This window comes from Molothrus ater, chromosome 2 (assembly GCF_012460135.2).
Source record: "Molothrus ater isolate BHLD 08-10-18 breed brown headed cowbird chromosome 2, BPBGC_Mater_1.1, whole genome shotgun sequence".
Taxonomy (NCBI): Eukaryota; Metazoa; Chordata; class Aves; order Passeriformes; family Icteridae; genus Molothrus; species Molothrus ater.
The window spans coordinates 31524891-31537130 of NC_050479.2; the positions used below are offsets into that span (position 1 = coordinate 31524891).

The 12240-nt window shown below is 44.7% G+C and overlaps 1 protein-coding gene across 1 annotated transcript; it reads left to right on the forward strand.

The window, feature by feature from the left end:
- The first annotated feature begins 1590 nt into the window (after positions 1–1590).
- LOC118690323 (lysozyme g-like) lies at positions 1591–5535 on the forward strand. The gene is made up of 5 exons (XM_036389153.1): positions 1591–1633; positions 2450–2539; positions 4102–4298; positions 4521–4659; positions 5405–5535. The coding sequence occupies exons 1-5, from the start codon at positions 1591–1593 to the stop codon at positions 5533–5535; spliced, it is 600 nt and encodes a 199-aa protein (XP_036245046.1).
- The last annotated feature ends 6705 nt before the right edge of the window (positions 5536–12240 follow it).

A 12240-nucleotide genomic window follows, 5' to 3' on the forward strand; every position in this document is an offset into this window, starting at 1 on the left:
CCACTGATTCACTTCAATAATTTCTGCAAGTCATTTACTGTGCATCAATGTGCTTATTGATGGAGGAAAAACAATGTTTATTTCCTTTCACAGAGTTGTCCTGAGTCTGACTAACCACCCTTTGTGCAAATCTTTGGATGAAAGAAATCATTGGAGTTCTAAGCTCTTAATATATGTTACTTAGTGTACTTTAAAACCATCATCACACTAGGTAGGAATTAACATTCCAAAGCCCATAGGGTGGATACCTTTTCCTATATATATATATAAAAGTCATCAAGGGACCTGCCTCAAAGGAAGGACAACTGAATACAGGTGAGTCTGAATTCACTTACAGAATATTTATTTAGAACCAGACACCTTGATTTATTTTGATTTAGCATTTTGCCAATATTGTGATTGCTATGGTGTTTCTATATAAGGCCTGTGAGGTTTTTGTGATGGGAGTGGAGTGAAAAAATTCCTGCAGGTGAAAACAGCTACATCCTGTAGCTTTCAATAGGGACACAAATGGATTTGCCATTGAATTCATAGGTGTTGGGTCAAGCTGCGTTGATTGGGGCTTGTGAATACTTAGCCTTAGTGTTAGAGCTCAAACAGTTACTGGGTGCACCCTGATCTGGCCATGGGCATTGCTGGCCTGAAAAACCTCAGTCAGGACAAGAGAATCTTTCCAATGATGCTGGTGGATTATTTGTGGATTTGCATACATATAATCTGGTTTGCAGTAGAAATGCAGTCTAGAGAAATGGTCACATGCTATTAAAACTGATAATGTTTTAATGTTTGTAACTGTGTATGTAACAGTAACAATGTAACTGATAATCCTAAACAGGATTAGTGTTAATTGCCTACAAGATTTGTGGTGTATTTTGTGTTTGCAATCTTCCGGGCGAAGAAAACCCAAGCATTTGTAAACCACAAATCTGCTCAGTTTAAATGTGTTCATCAGCAAGGCAAATACAGTCAATTGTTTTGCATTTGATAGTTATCATCTGATGATATTTTGGAATTTTACTAATAGGCACAACACACACATTTATTAGTAAAATGGTTGTCTGCCAGTATCACACAGAGAAGTATTATTTCACCAGATAAATGTTGGAGTTGCCTTGCATGCTCTCAGCAGAGTATTAAGGGTCACAGTCCTTGATTTTTGATAACAAGTTTTTCCAAGAGCCAAGGAAAAATCCTTTTTGAACAGGGAGGCAGGGGTTGTGTGCACTTTATAGCACATTAGACCTCAAACACCTATAAAATTAAAGCAAAGTTAGTGGATGTGCTCATCATAAAGGCACACCATGGGCTTTCAGGAGGGGCCATGTGAGCAAGCAATGACAACTGACAGGGGCTAAAAAAGGCCCTGCTAGTCCAGGCTACCTCCCTGGTCCCAACTTCCCTAAGGGGAGAAAGATCCTCTGCTTCCCAACCCCTCTTCAGCTAAGGCCATCTCTGTCTGGTGCCTCAGGGTAGAAGCTTTTAGCATGCCAACTTTGCTAGAGTGCTGCTGAAAATCTGCAGTAATTTCTTCATGTTTTGCAACCCACTGTGTTTCCAGGTCACCTGGGACAGCTGAGGAGAGCCATCACCATGATCCCTGCACTGCTGTTGCTGGGTCTTTCAGCCCTTGTTGGTAAGACAGGTTTGGGTTGCTGTCAAAAGCAGACTGGGAATTGTTTGCAGAAGGACCTTGGAGAGGAAGTGTGCAGTAGGCCTGGGGCCCCCTTCCTGCATGGCTCTGTAAGATCTGGTGTGGCTGAAGGTGCTCAGCTGCTGTATGAGGCTGGTTGCTGCCCACATGTGCCTTTTAAATCAGCTCATCTGGAGGATGAGACTGAAACCAAGGGAATCACAGCCATGTCTCCTCTTGGTTTTCCCAGCTAACTTTATCCAATCTCTCTGCCTTCTTAGAAATAGTCTCACAAAAGTGATCTGTTTGATAGAGGCTATTTGTTCCTCAGTTACTAGGGAAATAGGGTAATTTTCCCAGACTGAGGCAAGCATTCTCCTGAATTAATTCCTCACCAAGTTATCGAGGGAGGCAGCAGACAATCCCAGCCAGGGGGCTCAGTGACCACCAGCCATCATCTGAGTGGTTCCAAACACTGAGGGGCATTGAACCCATTTTCAGAGGGCATGGGAACTGCCCTCTGAAATAAATGCAGAGACTCTGGTTCTCCTCTCCCACACCACCCTTTAGACCTAACAGGGCAGGTGCATATTCATCTAAACAGTCGTTAGATCCATTTGCTTCAATATTCAATTAGAAAAGAACCAATTTCTGTTCTCTACCTTTCTTTGATAACATTACTGATGGAGACCAGTAGCAACCACAGAAGCAGGCCAACACAAGGGGATGTGGACTGCAGGTCTGGACTCTCTCATGCTTGACTTGAACAATACTGCTCTGAGATCTTGTGTGTTCAAACACTTCTGTTTCATATTTCAGCTCCATCCCTGAGTTACAGTTGCTATGGCGATATAAGTGCTCTTCAAGCCCCCACGATCTCCTGTACACCTGTAAGAGCCTCTGACTGTGGTATGTATCATTCACTGCTTGATTTGTCAGCTTGTTTGTACCTGATAGAGAGATGCCTTACCTCCTGCCATTGCCAAATTAAATGTGGTGCAGCTATTCAAACAGCAAAAAGAGAGAAAGCAACACTTCCTCTCCCAAAAGAGCAGGTGAAGCCTCCAGACCTGATGGGAAGTGGAAGGACAAACTTCATGTCCCATAGTCAGGATCTTTGGCCTTAAAGCAAAAGGAAATAGTACCACCTCTTTTCAGTTAAAACAGCCTCTTCATCAGCCAGGACTTTAGCATCAGCCTCCTCACTAAGCCCCAGGGCTTGTCTGCTCCCAGGGTAGGATACACAGAGCCAGGTCCTGAGTGCCGGCATATTGGCTGAGCTGGCCAGTGCTTCACATTTCTCTCTTTCTTGCCTGGTGTTACTGCCTGGTGTGAGCACACAGCTGACTGTGTCACATTCCTACTGCTGATATCTCCATGTTCCTTGGATGTAGGTTTTTCCAGGGCAGACACCTGACTGCAGGTGTTCAAGCGTAGATCTGAACCTGCTTGCTTGTTTCCAAACTGTTCCAAATTTGCTTTAAAAAAGCCCCCACTCTCTAGAAATGGAACATAGCTGTTACTGCAGTGTGGACAATCTGTAGTAACACACCCCTCAATTTTTTCAAATCCATTTTGAAACTTCACTTCTCTGACTCCAGAGGTACTGGAATGATACCAATATAGCCGGACGGAATGTGCCTGGGCTTGTCTGGCCCTTGCTGCTTGACCAAAAGGCAGCAGCTGTGATGATTTCACCCCAGAGACACCTTTGGCTAGCTGGATGCTGCAGCTGGGCGCTTAGAGACAAGTCCAGGCTTGCAGGAGCTCAGGTTTACCTTGGCAGAAAAGCTTTAAGGCAAGGATGAAGGAAAGAAGTTAGTTCTGATGGATGGTTTCTATCCAGAGCTTTATTCAGGCCTCTGAATGCAATAACAGCTCCAACAGGACTCTGAACTGTGTGGCTGCTGTTCCTTTTAACCCGGGGGAGAGGGGGAGGGAAAGGGCATGAGGGATCACCAACCAGGTAGGGGGGGGAAGTCTCAGGAGACAAATGACATCTGGATGGCCCAATGTCTCTCCAGGGCTGAAAGGCATCTTTTGAACTCTGCCAGTCATTCGACGCCCTTCTGGAATGCCAGGACTGACAGACAGCACTCAGCAGGGGTCAGGGTGTGGAAAGGAGGGATGATTGACACACCTGGCAGGGAATTATCAGGGAGGAACCTGGGGTATCTGAGGCAAACCATGACATCACACTGCAACACAGAGGTGCAGCAGAAGAAGAGGACCATGCATTCCACCTCCTAAGAAGCCTCCCTGTTCTCCTGGTCATCCTTGGGTAGTGGAACAGCAGCTCCCTGGCCATGGTCAGAGCCAATAGAGCTGTGCTTGTTCCTCAAAACCTACTGCCCAACTTGATGTAGATGCAATTTCTTAAACACTTGAGTACTCCTTTGACACGCCTGCTCAAGGGGAAGCGAGGGGTTTGGACAGGGGTGTGTGTAAGTCTGCCTTTTCCTATGCAGCAGGATATGCCATGATACGGAGGACGGCTGAGGCAGACCTGCCACGCCTGAGGAGATACGAGATCCCAATTAAGAGAGTAGCCAGCAACCTCTGCTTGGAGCCAGCGCTCATCGGTGCCATCATGTCCCAGGAGAGCCGTGTGGGCATGCTCCTGGACAATGGCTGGGACCGGGCACGGCAGAAGTACGGCCTGATGCAGGTACTCCAGGGTGACAAGCGTGAGCAATAGCAATAGTAGTGCATAGCCCAGGGCTTTATCTTAGCAAATCACTGTTCTGTGTTTGAAAGAGCACTTTATTGCAATCCCTCTGTATCCAAGGCTTTCCTGAATAAGGTCACTTCGATGAGGCAAAGCCTGGGAGTGCAACGAAGAGGGGGAGGCATTCAGAGGGAAACCGATTTTCTTGCTTGTCTTTCCTAGATCAGCAGGCAGCAAGTGCAACCTTCTGTGGCGTGGGATAGTGAAGAACACATAAATCAGTGCTCAAATATCCTGGTTCTTTCCATTAACGAAGTACGGGCAAGACATCCTACCTGGTCCTGGGACCGACAGCTGAGAGGTACGGAATGAGCTTTGTACTAGAGAGGAACAGACTGACTGATGGGAGTGCTGTGTGCTTTTTGGTGTCACTTTTAAGGGAAAAAGAGCATCAATCTGGCAGATTTTACAGGATCTCTTACCAAAAAAAAAAAAAAAACAAAACCAAAAAAACAAAAAAAAAACACCACAAAAACCCCCAAACAAACAAAAGAAACCCCCAAAGCCCCAAAATAACAACCAGAACCAGCGTTTTCTAGTTTAACAGTAGCAGTACCAGACCAGCAGACTGGCAATGAGAAATGGCTGTCAGATGGATAAATAAGATAGAAAGCAACTAAAAAAAAGTGACTGGAGAATGCAGAAACTGAGGCATCACAACACAACAGAATTATTGTAGCAACCTGTTGTGTCCAGGAAGATTGCATCCAGGTTTCCTTGTAGTCTGTGCTGAGTTCTGGTTTGTTCACCCTATGCTATTTCTTTCTCTCCCTTCCTTGCTCTGCTACTGCCCTTCCTTTGCTCTGATTACACCCTTTTCTGGTAACTGTTCCATTTCCATCTGCATTTGGAAAGAGTCATGGGCTCCTTCACTATAGCAAGAAAGATTTTACAAAATCAGTCACTTTTCAAAAATAATGCACAATTGGCACTTTGCCAAGCACTTCCTGTTTGGTGAGATGCATGGTGTTTTTTGCTACAAATTTTTGCTCTTAAATCTCTATCTCTTACTCAAAGGCCCATAACAACTTCTTAACTCTTTCCAGGGGGAATCTGCACCTACCATGCAAAAATGGGCAACGTCCAGGTCTACGAGGCAGACCCATGCAGCAATGACTACAACTATGTCAACAGCGTGATTAGGAGAGCCCAGTACTTTAAGAGAAATGGGTTCTAGGTCTTAAACCCACCCCACCACGGAGCCTCCCCTCTGCAGACTGACCCAGCAGTGATGTAGTAACCCAGCCAGTAACAACAGCCCAGTGCTGTAGTACCCAGAGCAATTCCTCAGGTCTCCTGGCAGGACCAATGCTGGTGGCATTGCCAATGCCACCTTGCTCACTCCAGCAAATCCCAGCCCCCTGCTCACTGATGGGCAAGCTCAGCACTGACTTCCAGGAGATCCCCAGGGATGAGATCCCACAAGCTCAGGGCCTTTGAAAGACAGATGGGGACACACCAGCAATGTTTAAATTTTGAGTGAGGAAGGTGACTCTTCCTGTTCAAAGTTGCACCCCAGGGCTGTTTGTGCCCAGACATGGACACAAACAGCTCTCCCTGGGCATCAGCTGTGCTCTTCCCATTTGCATCCACCCTCTTTCCTCTCCATGGCTAATGCAGGGCATGAATACCCTGTGTTCCTTGCCTTGGTGCTGCTGGCTAAGGAGCAATGAAGAGACTTAGTGGTCTCTGCAGTAGCTGAGTGTTGCTGTAGCCAGCCTTCAGGGGAACAATACTAAATATGCTTTGGTTGGTCTCCTAAGTCCATGGCCATGGTGCAGCTGGGGACCTCATCAGGGCATCTGTATGGAAAATACCACAAATGGCAGAGCAGGCAAAATGCCTTTCCATCAGTGAGCAGCCCTTGGAGCAGGAGTCAGCCCCATACATACCCACGCTGGGAGCCGTATCACAGCAATAGTTTTGGTAAAAAAACCCACAACCTTTCCTGTTTTAACTTTGGCACATATATGCTGAGTTTCCTCCAAATTTAAAAGCATTTCAGCATCTGTCCCTGTGCTAGAAATCCCAGTTTCTAATAGAAGTGAATGAGCTCTGGTCTGTTTGAAAGTGGATGGGTCTCTTGGTGCCAATTTATTAATTAGATAACAATAATGAGAATAAGATAGAAATAAAGATAAATGTTAAATCCCAATGTTTATTTTTTTCAGTTTCATGGGACTCAGTGGGTAGCTGTAAAGCTTGAGTAAATAACCCCATCAATACTCTTGGAAGGGTCTAAAACTCAGTTTGAGAACAGAGAGAGGATAATGCTGCTGCAGACTGGATAGGTCAGAAGAGCTGGGCCTGAGTCTGGCTCCTGACCCAAACTTGTGGACCTGGTAATAGGAATGTTCACATTTAGCCTTTCAAATAACCATTTTGGAGGTGTCAGAGTACTTTTCTTCCAGCTGCCACCATTGCTGAGGCAGAAGTGATGTTCCTGGCAGTCCTTGCCTGGCAGCAAGGGGCAGTGCTGTGCCTGGGCTGCCAGGCAGGGTCAACACAGGCAGCATGAGAGCTGGATTGGAGGCAGCTTTTGCCAGCAAAGCACTTTTAACACTTTGCCCCTTGTCTTGCCAGTCCCTCATCTGCTTACCATCATGGCAAGGGCTCTGCATGATTAACATACATTACAAGAAAACTAGTTTAATCACCTCTGGAGACCAGAGGGAACCCTATGTTGTCTCAAATGTCACTGATTTCTTTTTTAAGACTACCATAAACAGTTCAGTGTTGAGCAACACAGATATTGAAATTAGTCTTTAATGAATTCTGCACTATATTAATATAATTTTACTAAAATAATTACTTTGTAATACAAACTTATGAAATATATCACATGGTTGTCTACTTAACATTACTTATGTAAAATTCATAGGATGAAGCCTTTGGTGCATTATGTTATGTAAACCTATGTTACATAAACCTCTTATGTAAAGCCTATGAATGAGTTTTTGGTAGATCAGTATAAATTTCACATGAGGCAGGGAATCTCATTGCTGCCTATGTGTACAAAGCTGGGGCTTGAGTTCCAAGGGTGAACAAGAGCGGAGCTTTCTTTGGTTGCCTTTATGTCATCCTCAATTGCTGCCAGCAAGCTCCTTGTCACCACTATTGGTGCTGCCAACCCTGCAGATCTCTGAGCTCCTCAGAAGTCCAATTTGAAGCTATGAAGCTGCTGCTTCATGTTGTGGTAGCAACACCCAAGGGCCTGCAGACCTGCCTGCTGAGTTGTGCAGCATCACCACAAAGGATTATTTATATTTTAAACTCTATTTAAAATTCCAAGTTATGGAAACTCCATATTTTGTTCCAAATTTTGTTTCAGGGTATCAGCACTTTGCAGCAAATACAGAAAATCGCTGCAGCTGTTAGGTGAAGCTTGATGAAATGGTAGGAAGGAGCAAATAAACAAGGGAAGTTTAACAGTAGCAAATAAACAAGGAAAGTTTAACAGTAAGATTTGAGCAAAAGGTTTCCTGACAAATAATGAGTTCAGATTGTTGTTCCTCTCTGATCTTTTTCTGGTCACCTCTGTCCATGTTGCTGGAAGCCCCTTTTCTGCCTGATGTAGACAGAGCAGCCGCACTCTTGGTCACCCTTTTGACCCATGGCCTATTGAAAAAAACCAAAACAACAGACATCTTGCAAAGCAAATTATCTAGTACCAAGTAACATATCAGAAAAAGCAGAAGCACAGGCAAGGAAAGCCAAATCAAAGGGGAAAGAAAGTTCCAGGGAATCAAAGACCAAGACACCTGCCTGAAACATTGAGGAAGGTGCTAGAATAAAGGATGGAATGGTTCCTTCAAGAGATCCTGTGGGACAACAAAGCAGCAAGAAACTGTCAGGAGGGTGCTAGCAGCCTGGCTTGGCAGGGAAAAACCATCTCAGATCAATTAAAATCTTTCTCTAACTGGGTAAGTGGCCAAGAGAGAAGCCATGGTTGTGCCATACCACGAGGGTGATAATGCTTTCAGCAGAAATATGAAGTGCCCTCATATGTGAAGGGCTTTAAAATAAGTGGAAAAAGCACTAGTTAGCAGCAGCCTCTGGCCAAACTCATGAGATTTTGAAGTGGAGATACACGAGTCTGTCCTACAGCAGTTTCTCTGAAATTTGCAGTCAGAAAATGAATGGAGGATGTGAGCTATCTAACCATGGGCTACATGGAAAGGGACCACGAATACTTCCATTGTGGTTAGAAACTGTGAAAGCCTGTTAGGAACCAAACACAGGAATCAATTAAACACAGGTGCAAAACACTCAACGAGGTCAAGCAGCAGTGTAGCAGGTGGGCAACCATTCCACAGAAGGGGCTGGGGATCCTGGTGGGAAGCAAAGTTGATGCCAAAGACAGAAGAAATCAAAAAGAAGGAATATCTCATTTGTGAGGTTATCTTTGTTACAGCACTGTGCGTGAAGAACCTGAGGTAACTCTTCTCTCAGCTATTCAGCTGTCAGTCAGTGAGGCTTGGCAACAGTGCTTGAGACTGTTGCACCAACAAAAATATGCTCAGGACAATCACAACCCTGATGGAAAGTACAGCCTGTGGAAATAAGGAATTAGATCTTCCCCTCGACACAAAAAAAAAAAAAAAAAAAAAAAAAAAAAAAAAAAAGAAAAAAAAAAAAAAAAGAGAGAGAGAGAGAATGCACATAGTTATGATTTTCTAATATACAAAAGAAACAAAGGGCAAGGACCTACCACCAGCTTCCATTCCTCTTGAGGGTAAGACAAATAGCAGTGAGTTTAGCAGCAGATTTGTTGGATACTTAAAAAAAACCTTTCAGGATAATGAAGCAATGCAGCATTTCGTGGGTGTTTTAAACAACATTCAAGATCAACACATAAAAGTTGCCGTACATCATATATAATCACAAAATGGTTTGAGTTTGAAAGGACCCTTAAAGATCACCAAGTTCCAACTCCCCTTCCACAGGTAGGAACACTTCCCATTAGACCAGATTGCTCAGGGCTCCATCCAACCTGGCCTTGAACACTTCCAAAGATGGGGCATCCACAACTTCTCTGGACAACTTATTCCAGGGCCTCACCACACTCACAGTAAAGAATTTCTTCCTAATATCTAATCTAAACCTGCTCTCTTTGCAGTCACGTTTTGCAGAGAGGGGAATGCAATAGTTGTTGTTTAAGGACCTTTCCAAGTTGACACTGCTGAATCAGAATCAGCAGTCAGCAAATGGAAAACAAATTGCAGACAGGGAAGAAAAACCTTCTTTGTTGGGGTCCTGTGATTTGGTTTTACAACTGATGTTACTACTGGGAAATTTATTTAAATGTGCTTCCTACAGTAAAGAGCAAGTGTGAGGTGGAGTCTTTCTCTCTCATCAACTTGTTAAGCTGCAGGTGGCATGGGCTGATCCCTCCGTGGCTCAGGCAGGGATCTGCCTGGAGACTGGAGCTGCAGCGACTGGTTTTCATAGAAACCAGGCAGAGGGACCAATTAAACCACCTCTTTCAGCAGTAACTGAAGCAGCAGGAAAACACTGTCAAAACCAAGTCCCTGTTGGGTCGGAGCCCTAAGCTACGTGGGAGAGCAGATTGTTCTGATGGCTGATTCCAAATGCTGCAGCTGGATCTGTTTGAGCCACGTGTCCATGTCTATCTCCCTGAGATATGCAGAAAACAAAGGGAAACACCAGCACATGAAGGCAGTGCTGAACAACTGTGTTTGTTCTGCTTTGTTACTCATTGCAAAACTGGGCTGGGATTTCCTAGCCAGGACAGAGCCTCTTACACTGCCCAGGACTGGCACCAGCCTGTGGTCCCAGGGACCCCTGTGGAGCTGGTGCTGCAGCTGGGGGTAACTGTTTCTAATGCTTGCCTCAGGTTATTTAATTGCCTTCCTGGAGACTGAATACTCCCATATTGCACGCACATGGCCGGCTTTTTCCCATTTCAGTGTTAAAAGAGATCACATTGTAGGATTGCAACCTCGGAGTATTTTCCCACCAACATCCCTCAAACAAAATCCTGTTGCCATCTTGTTGTGAAGCTCCCATACCTTCTTGGTGATTTCTCATGGGCATCTCCTTGCAGCCCTGACTCCTCCTTCTTCTTCACAGCACAACCAACAAAACCCCAGCTCTCTCCTCACCCAGCTAGCCCAGTCTTTTGTGGCACTCATCTTATTGGACACAGCTGTGGCCTGTTAAGGGCAGGCCTGTTCCTAATCTTTGGTGATTAGTACAGCTGCAACTCCTCAGGGGTGAGACTACCTTCTGCACTATCTTTATTTTCTTACATTCTCTCCCTCCACAAAATCCTTGTGCCTCTCTCTAGCATGTGTTTCTGTGGGTTCCTCAACTAGCTCATCCTAGAAGCCAGGATTTATTGCAACCAAAAATTCTGCTTCTGCACCTCATCCTGATGAGGCACTGATCCAGCCAGGGTGCAGGCTCCCACTCATGCCACCATCCCACATTTACTGCTTCTCTGGCCTCACTGACCACTCTCAAGAACTCAAAAAGGATAGTACAGTCCTACTACAGCATTTTTATCAGTAGATACTGGGATTTCCACCCACAGGTTTTTAGGGTACTTCTCTTTTCCTGTAATATTTTTATGCTGTAACATTTTTATCCTTCACATAGAGCATCACTCTATATACAGCATCACACCTCCACATCCTACTCAGTGGTTCCTGTGAGGCTGGCAGTGCTGTATCTCATTGGTTTTTTAGCCTCCACCAAGTCTCTAAGACACCTTCTATGTCAGGGCTGTAATTTGGTCCAGGCATTTGGGTTCTGCCTTGATTTTGAAGTCTCTAGCAACTGTACAAAAACACCTGCAAGTTTGCTTTGTTGCTTAATATTGCACGTGCCAAATCCTTGCCATTGTATTCTATTTTGTCTTTCTCACCTATTGTGATTGTGCTCTTTATTTCCCTCATGTTTTTTTCAGAGGCAAACTAAACATCAGCCTTGTTCAGCTTGCAGATCACATGAGTTCAAACTAGATACTCCTCTGTATTGGTCAGCTTTCCCCTGCTTCTAGTGGAAATGTTGCTCTAAAAGCAATTTCCAGCGACACTGGTTGTCTATGCTACAGCTCAGCATAGACATCCATGTTTTGCCAGTTCCTCACATGTCTCACCCATCTACAAATCCCTGCATTTCCCTATGAGGCCATCTTGCAGCCTCAGGACACAGACCTTCTCCCAGCATCCAGAGCACTGTGCCTTCCTAACACAGGCTGGCTAACCTCCCACAGCTCAAATGGGCTTGATTGCCTTGGGAAGCTTGTGTCAGCCTAGTTTCTCCCCTGAAAGCATAACTAGGGTCACTCATTTCTTACCCACCTCTTATTCAGCTAATTAGCAATTAGAAGAAATGTTCAAGAACACGAAAAAACCCACTCAGGGAGGATATGGCAGACCTGAGACTCTACTGCTGCAGCCCTCAGTCTTCCACAAGCACTCAATTTCCAAGAACTGGAAAGGTTTCTTGTTCCAAAGCAGGCAAGGAGAAATTTGACTCATTTTTGTCCTTTAAATCACGTTTTATTTTATTAATTCCCTGCTTATTCAGCTGCCCCTTAACTGATTCAGATCAAGAAACTAACAAAGTTTTTAAAGGAGTTTGGGTGTGTGCATAGTTACAGAAACCAGGTTTATAGATTCCTGCCATAATAATAAAAATCTTGGCAGCATATTTTTGTACTGTTCCTCTAGAAATTAAGACAAACTCTAAAAAGGCACAGCTGCATGCCTGATGCCACAAATGCCATAATAACAGGACCAGATTATCCCACAGATGTTTGCCCTGAACCACTTAATTGTCAGAGGCAATTTTTCCTTCCTGCCAGACACATGAGAGAAGAGTGAAGAGTAGCTGGTACTAGATCTGGTCCAGT